The following is an 18,273-nucleotide window of genomic DNA, read 5'->3' on the forward strand; positions in this document are numbered from 1 at the left end:
TCCAGCAGACCCCCCGAGACCCTGTGCTCGGATTCAGCCGGTTGGATAATGGATGGATTTATCATGCACTACTGGGTTTAATCAAATACTTGGAAGAAAAGTGAAGAGAGAAAAGTGAAGGACTGAGAATGACTCCTCCATTTTAGACTTCAAATCATTTGAATGATCCCCTTTGAAAGGAGAAGAAAATCAAGGATATGAAAATGACCTGACATGGCAGAGTTAAAACACCAACAAGCCATGAAATTAAATTATTGGCAAGAATTGCTTTCTAATTAAGCAACTGGGTTGGAACAAAAACCTGCAGCCACCGCAGCCCTCCAGGACTGTGATTGAGGACCCCTGCTGTAGAACAAGAAAATGTGAGGTGAAGACTTTTTTAAGGCCGCACTGTTTCTGAGTCACAGACCACAGTGACATGTTGACAGCAAATTGAACTTCTCTGCAGCCTACAAGACCACAGGTTATCATGGCTGCGTGTTGTACTCGAGCAAAATGTTTTTGAGGAAGAGGCCCTGTGGTCGGCCTTGGCAGATGTGCACCGTTTCCTCCAATCAAAGCATTTCCGGCGTGTGCCTGCAGACAGGTGAGAAGATGAAGATCATACAAAGCACAAAAAGAAGAAAACATGTCAAGAGGCCAAGCCCATCAAGTTTGTCTTTGTGTTCTGACAGAACGGCACCCCCTAGAGTTTCATTACTAAAATGTGATACACGTCTAGTAATGGAGCACAGCCAGCTTACCCCTCCTACGGTGGCGAAAATAAGAATTTGATCTCCTGCTGAATTTGTATGTTTGCTCACTTAACAAAGTCTCTCATTTTTATGGTAGTTTCATTTTAATGGAGAGAGAGACAGGATATTAACCAAAAATCCAGAAAGAAACATCCATCCATCCATTTTCCAACCCGCTGAATCCGAACACAGGGTCATGGGGGTCTGCTAGAGCCAATCCCAGCCAACACAGGGCACAAGGCAGGAACCAATCCCGGGCAGGGTGCCAACCCACCGCAGGACACACACAAAGCACACACTAGGGCCAATTTAGAATCACCAATCCACCTAATCTGCATGTCTTTGGACTGTGGGAGGAAACCGGAGCAAACCCATGCAGACACGGGGAGAACATGCAAACTCCACGCAGGGAGGACCCGGGAAGCGAACCCAGGTCCCCAGGTCTCATAACTGTGAGGCAGCAGCGCTACCCACTGCGCCACCGTGCCGCCCAGAAAGAAACACATCTCTCTATTATAAAAAATAAAATCTTGGGTCGAGACGTCATCTTCTCGGAAAGACACTTTGACGTCCCGCGAGACTAAACTTTACAACCTTTGGAAGCAAGACCTGTGAGACGGTCACTTTTGCACGTCACGCCCTACTTACAAACAATATAAAACCAAATCACGGACATCTAACCTCTCAGTTGTTGGAGTGCTTTTGGCAGACACACTTCATGAGCTTTCAGATCTTAAAAATTTTATACGTTCTAGATGGCACGTCAACAACTAAACGAAGAAGAAAGAGTAGCGCGTCGAAAATTGACATGAAAGCGCTGGAGAGAAAAGAATGCAAAAAAGAAAGCAAAAAAGAACAATAATAATAATCTATGTGCAAATTCTGAAAATAAGGAAAGTAATAATCAGCCCGGACCAAGTGGAATTGAAAACCTCATTGGTCTAATCGGGGTCAGAAATAAAAGACTTCATAAAGACGTTCAAAAACATTGGTGCGATACACATGCAGAGCAGGTCAGAGATTATGAAAGCAGTGGAATTTGAAAGGCTCAAAAAAGATGTTGGCTCGATACACATGCAGAGCAAGTTACAGATTCTGAAAGTAGTAAAATTCGAAAGTATCAAAAAAAAGAAAGTAAAGATCGAATTAGCGCAAAGAAATGGAAATTAATACTTGGAGAAATAACGGAACAGCAAAAAGTGATCGAATATATGGACATAAGTGATATGAAGAAGTATGAAGATATGGTAAGGCTTTAAAGTTTAAGTCGGATACTTGTAGATCGTCTAATTCATGTTGCCATCAGGGAAAAGTAGTGTTGCCTCCCAATGAAAAGGCGTATCCGCGAGAATTAAAAGATTTGTTGTTTGGTGAAAGTGAAATCCACAAACACTACAGGCAAAAAATCAGAGTCTACAATAATCTGTTCGCGTTCGCATCGTTCAATGCTCAAAACGTAGATTTACACAATAATGGACCATACGCTATGTGAACCTGTGGTCCCGCAACAATTAAAGCTACGACAAATTAAATTTAGAAGAAACCACAGTTTGGTCAGGTGTATATTTATGATCATGGAGAAGCGATGTAACATAGAATCGAAAGAGTATGTAACAATTCCCATGAAAATAATAGTCTCTTTAAATTGTATATTAAAATGTATATTGTAGGCGGAGTGGTGGCTCTGAGGCTAGGGATCTGCACTGGCAAAGCAGGTCAGAGATTATGAAAGCAGTGGAATTAGCAAGGCTCACAAAAAAAGTAAAGATTGTATTAGCAGAAACAAATAGAAATTATTACTTGGTGAAATAACGGCCTTTAATGTCCTCTTGGGCAAAGCCATCAGCAGTGTGTCTGTTTGTGGAGAGAGTGTCGACCTCGTCGAGAGGTTTACTTACCTCGGCAGTGACATTCATGTCTCTGGTGACTTTTCCTATGAAGTCACTATACGGATTGGGAGAGCATGGGGGGTCATGAGGTTGCTGGAAAGGGGTGTGTGGCCCGCCTGATATCTATGTAAAAGGATGAAGGTCCAAGTGTTTATAGAGTCCTGGTGCTTCCTGTCTCGCTATATAGTTGCAAGACATGGACGCTATCCAGTGAACTGAAATGAAGACTGGACTCCTTTAGTACTGTCTTTCCGGAAAATCTTTGGGTGCCGCTGGTTTGACTTTGTGTTGCTCAAGGAGTCCCGAATGAGGCACATGACCTGCATTGTGAGGGAGCGTCAGTTACGGTACTATGGCTATATGGTGTGTTTCCTCGAGGGTGATCCAGCTCATAAGATCCTCATTGCTGGGGACCCGAGCAGCTGGACGAGGCCAAGGGGTCACCCACGTAACACCTGGTTGCAGCAGATAGAGGGTGGGACTGGACCGCGTGTCTGCCTGGGGGGTTGCTAACCGGGATCCCGAGTTGTTTTGTCGTATAGTGGGTGCGGTGACGTGCTGTACCAGTGCAACAACAACAACAACATTTATTTCTATAGCACATTTTCATACAAAAAAGTAGCTCAAAGTGCTTTACATAATGAAGAAAAGAAAAATAAAAGAAATTAAAATAAGACAACATTAGTTAACATAGAAAAAGAGTAAGGTCCGATGGCCGGGGAGGACAGAAAAAACAAAAAAAAACTCCAGACGGCTGGAAAAAAAAAATTAAATCTGCAGGGGTTCCAGGCCACGAGACCACCCAGTCCCCTCTGGGCATTCTACCTAACATAAATGAAATAGTCCTCTTTGTATTTAAGGTTCTCACGGAAGGACTTGATGATGATGGGAGTGCATGCTCCCCAACTTGACTTGACTTGACTTGAGATAACGGAACAGCAAAAACAGATCAAATATATGGACATAAGTGATATGTTATAAGTATGTAGATACTGTAAGGCTTTAAAGTTTAAGTCGGAGACTTGTAAATCGGCTAATTCGTGTTGCCATCAGGGAAAAGTAGTGTTGCCTCCTAATGAAGAGGCGCATCCGCGAGAAATAAAAGATTTGTTGTTTGGTGAAAGTGAAATCCACAAGCACTACAGGCAAAATATCCGAGTCTACAATAATCTCTTTGCGTTCGCATCATTCAATGCTCAAAACGTAGATTTACACGATCCAGGACCATACGCTTTGAGAATCTGTGGTCCCGCAACAGTTAAAGCTATGACAAGTTTAATTTCGAAGAAACCACAATTCGGCCAGGTGTGTATTTATGACCACGGATAAGCGATGCAACATAGAATCGAAAGAGTAGGTAACAATGCCCATGAAACTAACAATCTCTTTAAATTGTATATATTCGGAAGACCAAACCTGGGGGTGGGCGAGCGAAGTGAGCAGGGGGTGGAGCTCCCTAGTTACATAAAAGTTATAAATTGATTGGCATGTCATTGAGAGAAACAAGGATTTGATCCCCTACATCCCAGCCAGAGTTCTGACTCTCACAGATTGGAGATTACAATCAATCAATAAATCAATCAATCACAGATTCTCCTGATCTCAACTCATGATGTGTATAAAGCCCACCTGTCCACAGAATCCATGTCTTCCATTCCAACCTCTCCACCACCACCATGGGCAACACCAAAGAGCTGTCAGAGGATGTCAGGGACAAGGCTGGAATGGGCTACAAGACCACAAGCAAGAAGCTTGGTGGTGAGGTGACAACTGTTGGATGTGATTTATTCGGAATTAGAAGTGGCCTGGCGTGGAATTGCCTTCTTTTGGTCCTTCTAGCTGCCTCCCATGCTTCACGTGTGTGACAGCCGGCAAAAACCTATTCAGATTCTTGTCTGTGCACCCACACCGTATGAAAACTGGATGAAGTGCCTCACTCGTCGATTAATGGCTTCCAGCACAGCGAGAATGATAGGGTGAAGCTTGGCTGAGATATTCCTGACCTGTCGGCCGGTTCCCTGAGAAGTGACAACAGGTAGTCAATATAAAGTGACGAAAAGTACAGATAAGCAAATGCATCTTAAAAGGAAACTAAAATCCAGTCTGCATATCTTTCATTTTTGAGTCGTCATTTAGCTGGTTTGCCAGCATTTCCCAACTTCATCGAGGGTGTCATCATTTCCCATTTTACGTGGGTCAAAGTCGGCATAAATATTTGCACGTTCTCCCATCAAGTTCTCTTTTCGTTTGCATGTTTCGAGTCTCCTTGTGCAGACACAAGCTTTATAAATGAGGTCCCTGCATGCACAGATTTGGAACACAGCAACCTTGCTCAGGCCTTGCATATCACCAGTGGTCTGCAGTATCAGCGGGATAGAAATGGAGTGCCATCAGCAGTGTAACTGCGGGCAGTGTTCCAGGGCATTCCAGCTTGTCCTGCTCCAGAGTCGTGTAAGTCTGTACACTGAGCGGGCTGAAGATAACGTCCATTGTATTCTGGGGCTTATCAGAACTGCAGTATAGCATTCAGTTCGTCAGCCAGCTGGTGATTTACTGTAATATTGGGGGGGGGTGGCATCCTGTAATTTGTAATATTTTGTAGTCCTTTCAACACTGAGATGGAGGTCATTGCCTTAACCCTTAAACTGCCAGAACCGGCTCTAGTCACTTCCCAGTGCAATTTGCCAGCATGCCAGAGTGGATCAGTCCATTCGTTGAACAGCCAGCTCATGACCACTGGCGCCCCCTAGTGAATTAGCCTCACTGTCCCAGGGATTCAGCCGCTGCACTAGACTGGCCTGCAAGCGTCAGCATTGGCCTCTGTCTTCCTGCATGCAGCCAGTTGAAGCGCAGTTGGCTTGGTGATTTACTGAATTTCATCAATGGTGTCAGTCGCAATTCTGCATATAATATAATAAGAGATTGTTCCATTAGTTTTTTTAATAGTTTTTACAGTTCATTGGCAGTGTGTAAAATGATCAGTGTTGCAGTAATTATGATGCTCTTTGCATGAAAAAAAGAATGTGTAACTTTAAAATATCACATTTTCTTGGTGAATTGTGACATTTACTTTAAAAGTGCAGCAAAAAAGTATTTGGCGTCCGGGGGTGCATTAACCCCAAGTATGTGGCAGTTTAAGGGTTAAAACTGAATTTTCAGCTTTTCAGCGTAACTCTTGTCATAAAAACCAGAGACAGGACTCATAAAAGGTTTGGGGCAGCCACCCGTATAATGTTCCCTGGCTGCAAAAAGGGTCAACTAATAGCACTGATGTGCACAGATCGGACTCCAAAACAGAACTGATCAGGTTTGTCGAATATGGCGGCTTTAAAGGCCAGAAAAGGAAGTGAGGTCATCGAGGGCTGGAACCAGAAGGGTCCTCTTCCATAGGCTCAGACCCGGACGTGACGTCATCAAAAGGGCCGGCACAGGAAGTCTCTTGGTTCATGGGTTCTCCACCGGAAGTGATGTCATCCACGGGTCCGGAACCAGAAGTGACGTCTTTCTGTCTGGAGACCGGAAGTGACATCATCAAGCTCAGAAAATGGAAGTGACGTCATCAGGGCCAGGCGGAATTTCCCTTGAACGGTCTGCAGGAAAGCAAGAAAAAATGTCAGTGCACTCTGCCACCTCCCGGTCTGGTGTGGAATTACTCTCATTTAGACCCTTTAGTTGCCTCCCATGCACACGTGTGTGACATGCTTTTTTAGCCAAACTGATTTCTTTTGTCAGTGTGTCCCTTGCCAGTCTGAAGAGTGGTCTGTCTCTGCTTCTATAGGCTTGGCTTCCTCAGCATGACAAAGCTGCTTGAGTTTTGCAGTGAGCCATGGTTTACTATTGTTCAGTTTTAACGAGGTCTCAGTGGAGACACACATACAAATATCTTCACAGTAGCTAACATACAGTAAGATGTTACCATGTCTGCCAGTTCATCTAGTTTAGCAGCAGTATCTTCAAAGACATCCCAGTCTGTACAGTCAAAGCAGGCTTGCAGGTCCAACTTTACCTCATTAGCCCACCTTCTCACCGTATTAATAGATAGATAGATAGATACTTTATTAATCCCAAGGGGAAATTCACATACTCCAGCAGCACCTTACTGATACAAAAAACAATATTAAATTAAGATTGATAATAGTGCAGGTAAAAACAGACAATAACTTTATATAATGTTAATGTTTACCCCCCTGGGTGGAATTGAAAAGTCGCATAGTTTGGGGGAGGAACGATCTCAGTCTGTCAGTGGAGCAGGACGGTCACAGCAGTCTGTCGCTGAAGCTGCTCCTCTGTCTAGAGATGACACTGTTTAGTGGATGCAGTGGATTCTCCATAATTGATAGTAGCCTGCTGAGCGCCCGTCGCAGGTTTTGCAGGTTTGAACTTCTATTCTTATAGGTGGGGAGCACATGAATCAAAGAGGGGTCAGAGAAACCTAAAGCTGCACGGGGGAACAGCGCGATAGGCCTGCTTTAGCAATGGTCCAATGGGCTTCTGTCTCTGGGTGGACACTTTACGTGCCTTATTCAAATCCCCTAAAATAATCAAAAGGGAGTTTGGATAATTTTGCTCTGTGCTCCTTAACTGATCATCCAGTTTTTGTAGCGCTTCACTCACACAGGTGTGAGATGGAATGCAGGCAGTAACCAGTATAAATGAGGAAGACGACTGCGATGAATGAACAGGCCTACAGTTAACAAGAAGCGTTTCTAAGTCAGGACAGTAGTACTAGGCGGTTGTACTGTGTTAGCCATGATGGACGTAGTGAGAAATTAAGCAAAATGACACCTTTTATTGGCTAAGTGTCATTTTGCGTAACTTCTCACTACCGTATATACTCGTGTATAAGTCGGGTCTTAAAACCCTTAAAAATCGATCGTAAAATCAGACCCCAGCTTATATGCCTGTTCAAAAATACGACACTTACATTTTTTTTTTTTACATCTTCTTGCTTCCTCAAATACAATACAATACAATTTATTTTTGTATAGTCCAAAATCACACAAGAAGTGCCGCAATGGGCAGGCCCTGCCTTTTGACAGCCCCCCAGCCTTGACTCTCTACTGTAAGAAGACAAGGAAAAACTCCCACAAAAACCCTTGTAGGGAAAAAAATGGAAGAAACCTCAGGGAAAGGCAGTTCAAAGAGAGACCCCTTTCCAGGTAGGTTAGACGTGCAGTGGGTGTCAAAAAGAAGGGCGTCAATACAATACAATACACAGAACAAATCCTCAATACAGTATAAAAATAAAAATTTTACAAGTACGGAGCAGAATTTAACAGTAGATGATATCACATAATATGATGTGGATTTGTTCAGAGTCCTGGAGACCTCAGCCATCAAGCTGCCTCCCCCATTTGGCCATTCTACGGCTGAAACATTCTACCCGACGATTCCTGCGATCCTCCATCAGAGGTGACTTTGCGTTAGGTAGGCACAACAACTTGGCAGGTGGGCAGTGGCACCAAGTGGCACATTTGAGTACCTAGAAGAGAAACAGAATAGGTGAGGGTTAGTATCCAATTCTAACTATCATGTTACTTTTGTTTTAGTGCTAATGACTAACAACAGAGATGCAGTCTGCGCAGTTAATCAGCAGCTCTAGTCAGGGTGTGCTAAACTGAAGTAGTGAGTCTTCAGCCGGGATTTAAAAGCTGAGACCGAAGGGGCATCTCTTATAGTAGCAGGCAGACCACTCCACAGTTTAGGGGCCCTGTAACTAAAAGCTTGACCTCCCACTGTTATTTTATTAATCCTTGAAATCATAAGCAGACCGGCATCTTGAGATCTTAATGTGCGCTCAGGTTTGTAAGTCATGATAAGTTCAGACAAGTAAGCCGGACCTCGGACATTTAATGCTTTATATGTTAAAAGGAGGATTTTGAAATCTGCCCTAAACTTAACCAGGAGCCAGTGTAAGGATTTAAGAACTGGAGTTATGTGTTCGTATTTTCTTGTTCTTGTAATAATTCTTGCAGCAGCATTTTGGATTAACTGGCGGTTGTATAAAGAACAGTTTGAACATCCAGTGAACACCGCATTGCAGTAGTCAATCCTACTAGAGATAAATGCATGAATTAATTTCTCAGAATCCTGTTTATTTAGAAAGCGCCTTAATTTCCTAACATTTTTAAGATGGAAGAAACATGATTTGGACAACTTTGTAATATGTGCTTTAAATGTCATGCTAGAGTCAAATCTCGCACCAGTTTCTCAGACACATCGAATTTTGTTGCAGCAGCGCAGTTACCAATTTCTTTCGCCACTTTTCATTTAAAACCAGCTTAACACACGTTTATCGTAAGAGCATCATTTAATTGAGTGGCGTCTGGTCGTCTTCTGACCTCAGTTGGCTTTGTATTGAAATGTGGTCTGTGGAAGGCAGTAAGTATACCGTATAACCCAGAAAGTGGCTGGTTAGGCTGAATTCTGATTTTCAGGCACAGGCCATCCATCACAGGTTTCCACTGATGCTTTAAAAATGAATTGTTTGCCCCCAGTGTTTGACAGAGCTGCCATCTTCATTTCTCTTTCAGGTTTGTTGTATAACGTGACGTCCGACGTCCTTCGGAAGAAAGACCTCCCGTTTAGATTTTACTTTTTGGGAAATGGGACCAGCAACAGCACCGCAGGAAGCATCCATGTTCAGCACAATCGTCTGACATGTGTGACCCACCAGGCGTTCATGAGGGTAAGTCCGTTCATTGGTTCAGGCAGAATGAAGAGGAGGGCGTGGGTCCCGTTTGTGTCATTGTTGGTGACGCGCTAATCGTTAATTGGATGTGCAGGCAGTGGTGTCTGCCCTCCATTCCCCAGCAGACGGATCTCATATACGGACATTAAATATGCAGTAAACTCACTTCAATAATTTTACATGTTAAAATGTTTATGGCTAGCTCAAATTCAGTCATCAAATTCAGATTTTTTCCAGTGCAATTTGTCTCTCTATTAAAATAAAAAAATCTAGGGAGACGAGACTTTTTATCCTGTGACGAGATGTGATCTTTTGAAGAGAGACACTTTCACGTCCCTTAAGACGAGACTTTGTGCCAAGAGATTTAACCACGCCCGGGGTTGGAAATAAAAGAGAAAGAGTAGATGACAAAGTAGAATGTCATAAAGAATTCAAAAACGTTGGCGCGATACACATGCAGAGCAGGTTAGAGATAATGGAAGTACGAAAATTCGAAAGTCTCAAAAAAATGATAGTAAAGATCGCATTAGCACTAACAAACGGAAATTGTTACTCGGTGAAATAACGGACCAGCGAAAAGATTGTTCGGATTTAAACTTTTAAGTCGGAGACTTGTAGATCGTCTAATTTGTGTTGCCGTCAGGGAAAAGTAGTGTTTCTACACAATGAAGAGGCGTATCCTTGAGAATTAAAAGATTTGTTGTTTGTGAGTGGCTCCCTAGTTATCTTTAAAATTATGTACTTTCTGGAGTAGGTGGCATTTTCCTTGTTGTTTCGCTATCCTGTTTCAGAACCTTGGACCCCACCATGTTCCACTTGGGTGCATTCTCCGTTTTGTTTAGCTCTATGTTTATAGAAAGTTCCAGTTACAAAACTACATGTGCACTTCTTCATGTACCGTAATATTTCGAGTAAAGGAGCACAACACCTAAATTACTGTAAAGCTGAGAAAAGCAGAGACCGATAAAACTGTTTATTGAGATCAGCCAATTTGCCGATTATTGATTGAGTCATTTGGAGTGAAAACCATTTAACTTACGAACCACAGCTGATCAATCACAGCATCACTGATGTATTCATAACATTACGACTTCTCCTTCTTTTCCCAGTATGCTGTTCAGGCAGTGAAGGTGAATCCAGCAGGGGGCGTACGCTCTCTGGGAATCTGTTCATTAGAGATTGTGGCTTTTTATTAAACAAAATATATATATATATATATATATATATATATATATATATATATATATATATATATATATATATATATATATATATATATATATAGTGGTCCCCAGGGGGCACTGTAGCGGTCCAAGCTGAGACAGGCTGCTTCTTTTATCCAAAACCCAGAAGTATTTCTGGTGCCCCTAGACTAGTCTTGGAGTAGTTCCTGGTGAGGCTGGACCTTGACAAAACAAGGCTAACTAGTGCCCTCAGCACCCCCCTGGCAGCACCCACAGAACCCAATAGGGCTGAGCCAGGGAACTCCAGTTCTCAATGTGCCCTGTGGGAATTTGAGGTGGCACCGTAACCCAAGAGGGCTTCCACCTAGCATTCCAGGGAAGACAAAACCCTTCGCAAACTGTCTTCCCCTGTCCTTCCACACCATGGGCGACCCTCACAATAAGTATATTAATAAGCTATGTCCCTCCATAGTGAAACAGCAGCAATTCTAACATAAATAGAGGAAAATAACACTAAAGGATACCCTTTGCTTCTTTTAATGTTGGATTACACTGCAGATTAAAACCTGAAAGAAGCTCTTGATGAAAAATCTTTTGCTGGCGTAGTTTAAATTGGATTAGCACACAGACCACGGGGTAGACCTCCTCTCTTTTATTAGCCTTCGTGAGTTGTCTCCACTTGTCTCTTCCCATCTTTCTGTCAGGTTGCTTACATGGCAGTCATGCTGACCCCCCACACATCAACTTATTTGCATAGTTTACAGTAACACCTTGGATTGTGAGTAACTTGGTCTGCAAGTGTTTTGCAAGACAAGCTAAAATTTTTAATAAATTTTAACTTGATAAATGAGCGAGGTCTTGAAATACGAGTAGTATATATACGCTTTGTCTGCCGAGCGTCACGTGATCACAACTGAGCTGACGGTTGTTCTCTCTCTCTCGCTGCGGGATTGTGGGTAATTGTCTCCCATTCTCAGTCTCAGTTGCCGTGCCTCACTCGTATAGTCAACATCCGTATGAGCGTATACTGTTTACTATAGCATTGTGACCACGTATGTGTGTGTTGTAACATGTGAGTCCCTGTTTTGCACCCCAAAACATGAAGCAGATTCTCAGTACTTTAGCAACGCCAGCTTTTATTCAGCTTGAAACAGGAACAGCAGGGTTATTTATTGTAGCGGGATCTGCCGCTGTCATATACATAGACACAGCAGTCAGGCAGGGCCATGGCCAGGTTATACTGTACCCTGAGCATTTATAATGTTCCTTGCATCACCCATTGACGGCAGGCGCATATAGCGTGACCGCAATCTTTTCGGATTCACTTTTATGGTGAACTGCTACAGCGCTGGGAGCCTGCAGTTGCTTCGGGATTGCTCTTCCGTGTGTCATCCCGTTGGGTGGAATCCCAAAAGAGTTTAGAAACCTTACAGTGCGTAAAGCTTTTTTTTTATTTTGTGTCCAAGTGTAGTGACTCTTCAGGCAAAAAGCAACTGTCATTGGAGAGGTTCCTTGTTAAAGTTGCAAAAAAAGAAGAAGATTCCAGTGAGCCAACAGATAGCAGGGATTCCGTTAGTTAGAGTGAAATTCGTCCTACACAATAACCCTCCTCTCTCTCGTCTCCCTCACATCAGTCACGATTCTTTTCAAAGGTAAAGTGCCGGTTAATTTGTTTTATGTATTTTTACTTTATATTTTGTATTAAGGGAGGCACGGTGACGGAGTGTGTAGCGCTGCTGCCTCGCAGTTCGCTTCCCAGGTTTGCATGTTCTCCCCGTGTCTGCGTGGGTTTCCTCCAGGTGCTCCAGTTTCCTTCCACAGTCCAAAGACATGCAGGTTAGGTGCATTGGCAATTCTAAATTGTCCCTACTGTGTGTGTGTGTGTGCGCCCTGCGGTGGGCTGACACCCTGCCAGGGGTTTGTTTCCTGCTTTGTACCCTGGGATTGGCTCCAACAGACCCCCGTGACCCTGTAGTTAGGATATAGTGGGTTGGATAATGGATGGGTTTTGTATTAATTATTTTTATATGAATAGTTTTGGGTTATGGAACGAAACATCTGAGTTTCCATTATTTCTTATGGGGAAATTCGCTTTGATATACGAGTACTTTAGATTACAAGCATGTTTCTGGAACGAATTATGCTCACAATCCAAAGTTTCACTGTATATGTTTTTAGCTGTGTTGATTCACTTAATTTCCTGTTTTGAGTAACGTTTAACTACAGACCTTAAACTAGGGGAGGTTGGACTCCACTGTGCACCTGCAAAAATGTTGTATTACATCACACGCCTGTCATGCTGTTCAAACTCTGCACCACCCATCTAGAGTGCCCTGCCACCCAAGACTGAGCAGGTGCCGTACCAGAATGTGATCTGCCAGCCATTGGTGATGGACTGCACTGTGCACCTGTAGAAGTTTATACTGCTCCTTCAGACCCTTTTTCCTCTCTGAGAAGGCATTCATTATAAGCACATTGTCTTAGAGCAGGATATGTTGTGTGCTGCAGACATTTAGAGTAAAAAACCCACAAACCTTTAAATTCACCTAAATTTCATTACAACTTGGCCCATTCTGGGCAATAAAAGGAAAAGATAAAATGTGCCAACAGTCAGCGCACATTTGTTCAGCAGAAATGACATTGAAAATATTTTAAAATTTATAAAATTGTTCATATTCCATATCTGGTTTAATTCTGCTTGTTTTTATCAGACAAAAACAAAACCAGATAGTAAACCATGTTGGGTAGTATGTTTCCACTAACATTAAAGTTATATCATATCCAAATCCATTAAGTGTACAGTTTTGTCTGATTGTGACACTCCATAGTAGCTCCATGCCATAATTACTAAAATGAAAACTGAAACTATTAGATATAAAGAATAAAACAGAAATCTCTTTGTGAAATAAAAACTAAATTAACCCTTTTGGCCCTGAAATCTTATTACTAGTACATAAATATTCAGCCATTGGAACCAGGCATGCTACTATTAGCTCAGACTGGAGATACTGGCATACAGTCCACGAAACACGAACTGACTGTGTGCACCACTTTCAGCTTTATTTCCTCAAGAAGATTGAAGTGTTTGGCAGATATTGTATAATAATGATGATGATAATGATCTTTTTTTTTCTTTTTTTTTTTTTCATTTTTGCGCTTCCTAGACACCCCAAAAGTAGAATATCTCACAAAATTATTTTCCCCATAAACAAACAGAAAATCCAGGACCGAAAGGGTTAAAACTAAAAATACACGATGAAGGAAAACTAAAAGTAAACTGAATTTCCAAGTAAGGTCAGAAAAATATAGAAATAAAAACTAACATAAAAAGTAGGGCTGGACAAAGCAACTCGTTATTATCGCGTTAACGCATTAATTAACGGCAACAATTATTTTATCGTACGTTAACACAGTTTTTGTTATTATTATTATTATTTTGAAAGCCTCAGTCTCGCTAGCGATCGATAGAGATCAGTGATCTTCTTGTTATAGCGCTTTTCAATACGCTTTTGTTAGAAGGAAAGCTAGCTTTGTTGATTTGACCTTATGCACGTGCCTGAGTAGCAAAGAGCAAACAGCTTCTAAAATGGCATGTGGAGAGACACCAAAGTGAATACTCAAAGCATAACTTTTTACATATTATCGCTGAATCGGACTCCGATTTTGATGCAAGTGATCTGGAGATGTAGGTCGAAAACAAAAATGAGGTACTGACATCAGCTGATCGTGGTGCTGAACATGTTCGTGTAGCTGAAGCACCGATGGCAACGTTCGCCTGGGAGGACAGACAGTTCCGATGACAGGAGGTACAAACCATATTGCGTCTCACTGCAACTGCCACCCCAGCGCACCTGTCTCTCAAAGGCAGCCAGCCCACCGTGCATTCCTCCTGGCCGTCGAGCTGCCCCACGCACAGCCGCTGCTGCCATAGGCCGCAAACAGGCAGCAGCAGACGTTTTATGTTGATTTATGCGTGAAACCATTGCTTTGTGAGCTTTTCAGAAAACAGAGGTTTTTGGAAAAAATATTAGCCCTCAAAGAGTTGACTGTTTATGCTGCACCCTGGTAAAAGAAAATATTTCTGCTGGTATCTGTTTAGATAAAAAAGAAAACAGATTTAGAAACGTTAACTTGCTGTTGCTCGGAAGGTGCCTATTATAATGTTATGATTGTGACTGTGGACTCTGAGGGTAACTATAACAAACTAGATAAAACATTGTTGTGGGGTACAAAATCTGTACATTTTGGTTTCTATTTCCATTATATTTTGTTCAAGACAAGACATCAGATGAACTACATTCAGGACAAATCAAAGCATGTCTTCTTCCCAGTTATATCTCACTTTTAAAACAGCTGTTCCATCATAGAAAGGAAGACATGCTGGTGGCTCAATTACTTTATAACCTGAGAAAGGATGGGCATCTAATTATTTTATAGCCTGACATAGCAACACCTCAGAGAACACAAAAAAGTTTTATTGTTTGGCAAAACAGACAGTGAATTAATTCTTCATAGTGACAGCCAGCCAATCAGAATATCTAACAATCACATCTTGAAAAACCCCCCAGTAGAATTTTAGAATAAATATGCCTCGTCTGAGGAGCGATATAGTGAGTAGGGAAGTAAGGAAGGAGGGAGGAAGAAGAAGGGACGAAGACGTCACTGGTCGTCAGAAAATCATCATGAGCAACTACGAGTGCTTGATCACAAGTCGCCTGCGACATTCATCCTTGTTATCTGTAACTTTTTCGTAAGCTTTTTCTAAAGGCTATACATATCCAGACTTTTCTATCAGTCTTATTTTCTATTATTCTTTGTTCCAGTGGTGGTATTATTATTCCTGCAATTAATACCATGCTGCTTTTAACTTTATATGCTTTGCTTTAATGTCTAGAGTGACTGAAGTAATAAGTTAGATTTCTTTGAGCACCTGGTACAGCCAGAGGTTTGCTATACTCTTTGTGCTGCAAGGTTTATTAAGGCTGAGGGTGAGAGCTCCACCCAATAGTAGGGAACAGGGCATAAAGTAAGGCATTCTTGGCTGATAAATGGCCGATAGTCAAGAGTGTTGAGCCTTTCTATGTTTAAATGTATTCTTATAGACAAAAAGTAATGTTGAGGTCTGAGATATCATTAAAACATCGTATGTTGTTCGAGCCGATAATAAGTAAGTCTTTTGAAGTGCTGATTGAGTGACAGGCTGTGTTATTCCTAAGGCACTTGTGTGGTTTAAAGTGCTAGTGATTAATGAGTCGTGTGTGTGTCATACATATGGCACTGTTGTGACTGTGGTCTGTGTGTATGTGTGTTAATCTTAAAGTGCAATAGTAGACCAACCCAATAACGAACTTGACGAGTACACTTACCCTTGAAGAAAAACAGGTAAAGGGTAAGTAGAGAGAAATACTACAATAATACAAACGTTAATGCTCTGGCAGTGGCAAATAGCTCTGGTTTTATAGTTAATTTGATTACATTAAAGTTTAAGTTGAGATTTACAAGAAATATCTTAACTGCTACTATGTAAAGGGATTACTGCTGTTAAAAAGCACCTTATTTGTTTAAAGTCTTTGCAAGCCAAATGCACGTAATACACTACTTTGGAGTTCATTATTGAATTTTGCACATAATAATGTGATTGTTCTGATTACGATTAATCGCGATAAAAAAATTTTAATTGCTGCCCAGCACTAATAAAAAGGCAAAACTATAATAACCTTGATGTGTACCTTGGGCTAGCATCAGCCTGTGATGCCACATTTACAGCTCTCATGGGGTCATATGATGCGGTGTGGGGCGCAGGTCCCCAGGTATCCTTCATTCATTTCATCTGCAACAATTTACTGCCAAAATAGTTTAAAATGATTATATTTGGATCATTTATTTGCCTTAAATGTATTGGTTCGCTAGCCAGATGCACATTTTAAGTGCTGCGTTTAATTGACCAAAAAGTGCCTTTTTCTGCATTTCTCTTTATGTCCGTGTGTTCATTACAGCTACATTTCTACCTTCTTATCTTTTGACGAGGGAACTTAAAAGTTTAGAGAGGGTAAGAGAGAAGAAAAGAAATGCCCGGGGAAATTTGCCAGCACACCAAGCCCTTGAAAAGACCCCTTGTCATTGATTGCAGATTACAAGTTGAGTCCGAGAGATAAGCAGGGCAGTGTGACACTCCTGATGTCATCAGATCATGAATGTCGTGGATGAGAAAATGTAGACGGGCAGAACTCAGTCAAGAAGGAGGAGGAGGAGGATGAAGGGGACGGGGAGAGGCAGCTGCCCAGAGTGAAACAGCACAAGTCACATCACAAAAAGAAAAACAAGGTGTTATTCCAACTGTGTTTCTATCATGTTGCTCATTATTTAGGAATTTATGAGTTTAGAGAGATTAGACATAAAAAAGAAGTGCTTCTGACGCTTTATCAGCATAGGAATTCTCTCAAAAGAGTCCTGTTGTTGATGGCAAAGTGACAAATCAGAGAGAAAACCGAGAGGTGGGCAACACAGAGAGAGACAAACGATGAACAACAGAGTAAGGCAGGGCTGAGGGACACCTCTGATGCCATCTGATCATGAGTGTTGTGGGCAGGAAATTGTAGAGGAGCAGAGCTTTAGAGAACGAGGAGGAGGAGGATGAAGTTTGTCTTGTGTATTAATGAAATTTGTTTGGAGATCGGAAACATTGAAGTGCTGTGAATAAGAAAAAATAGTGGGGGCAAATCCTTTTTCAAGGCATTGTAAATACAAAGACAGATATGAGAGGCAGTATAAAATATCTGCACTACTAGAGTGTTGTACCGTGTTAGCCATTATGGATGTTGATTTCTATGCCAACTTGATCCTGCAGTTGTATCTTACAAAATGGAGGCGCTAAATACACATGAATGGAACTCCGTTCGGCCAGTTTCCTAAAGCCATGTCATTATTCTCACACCAAATTCATTGAAAGTCTTACATTTTGAAGTAATTTTTTAGTTTTCCTTATCTTTAGCCAATAACGGTAACATCCTTCTATTTAACTCTTCAAGTTCATCCTTCATATGGTTGCAATGAGAAGTCGAGCAAAATGACCCTCTTCGCCTGAAGAAGGGGCCTGAGTTGCCTCGAAAGCTTGCCTATTGTAATCTTTGTAGTTAGCCAATCAAAGGGCTCATTTTGCTTGACTTTGGCTTTGCAAAAATAAAATTGTGAAACTTATTTCATGATTAAGTGAAATTCACATGAAAATCCCAGGTAGAATGGTGTTTTGTGTATTTAAAACGCCATCCCCCATATTTTAATTTCCTCTGCAATCTTGTAGCCCTGCCTGCACATGGACTACAATTCCCATCAGTCAGAAGAACTGTGCTGTTCTGTTGTTTTTTTGTTTTTGTGGAATGGCTAACACAGCATGATCATGGACCGTTTAACCAGTGCAACCACCCGGCCTATTATTAGTAATGAGACAGCCATTCGAGTAAAACTGATTGTGTTTGGCTTTGCAGTACAAGGGTGTTGTACCATGTTAGCCATTACAGATGCATTGAGAAGTCAAGCCAAATGACCCCTTTGATTGGATGAATAAAAAGATTACAATAGGCAAGCTTTCGAGGCAACTTATAACATCTGACCTGAAGAAGGGGCCTGAGCTGCCTCGAAAGCTTGCCTATTGTAATCTTTTCAGTTAGCTGATCAAAGGGGTCATTTTGCTTGACTTTGGCTTTGCAAAAATAAAATTCTGAAACTTATTTCACGATTAAGTGAAATTCACATCATTAGCCCGGGAGAATGGTGTT

At 41.8% G+C, this 18,273-nt stretch overlaps 1 protein-coding gene across 1 annotated transcript in view; it reads left to right on the top strand.

Moving 5' to 3' along the window:
* itga4 (integrin alpha 4) overlaps positions 1-18,273 on the top strand; it is a 187,487-nt gene that overhangs the window by 112,134 nt on the left and 57,080 nt on the right. Inside the window, exon 15 of the mRNA XM_028806210.2 lies at positions 9,157-9,311. Coding sequence (XP_028662043.2) covers positions 9,157-9,311 — 155 coding nt within the window. The remainder of the gene's footprint in view (positions 1-9,156; positions 9,312-18,273) is intronic.

The sequence above is a fragment of the Erpetoichthys calabaricus genome, chromosome 8, assembly GCF_900747795.2.
Source record: "Erpetoichthys calabaricus chromosome 8, fErpCal1.3, whole genome shotgun sequence".
NCBI lineage: Eukaryota > Metazoa > Chordata > Cladistia > Polypteriformes > Polypteridae > Erpetoichthys > Erpetoichthys calabaricus.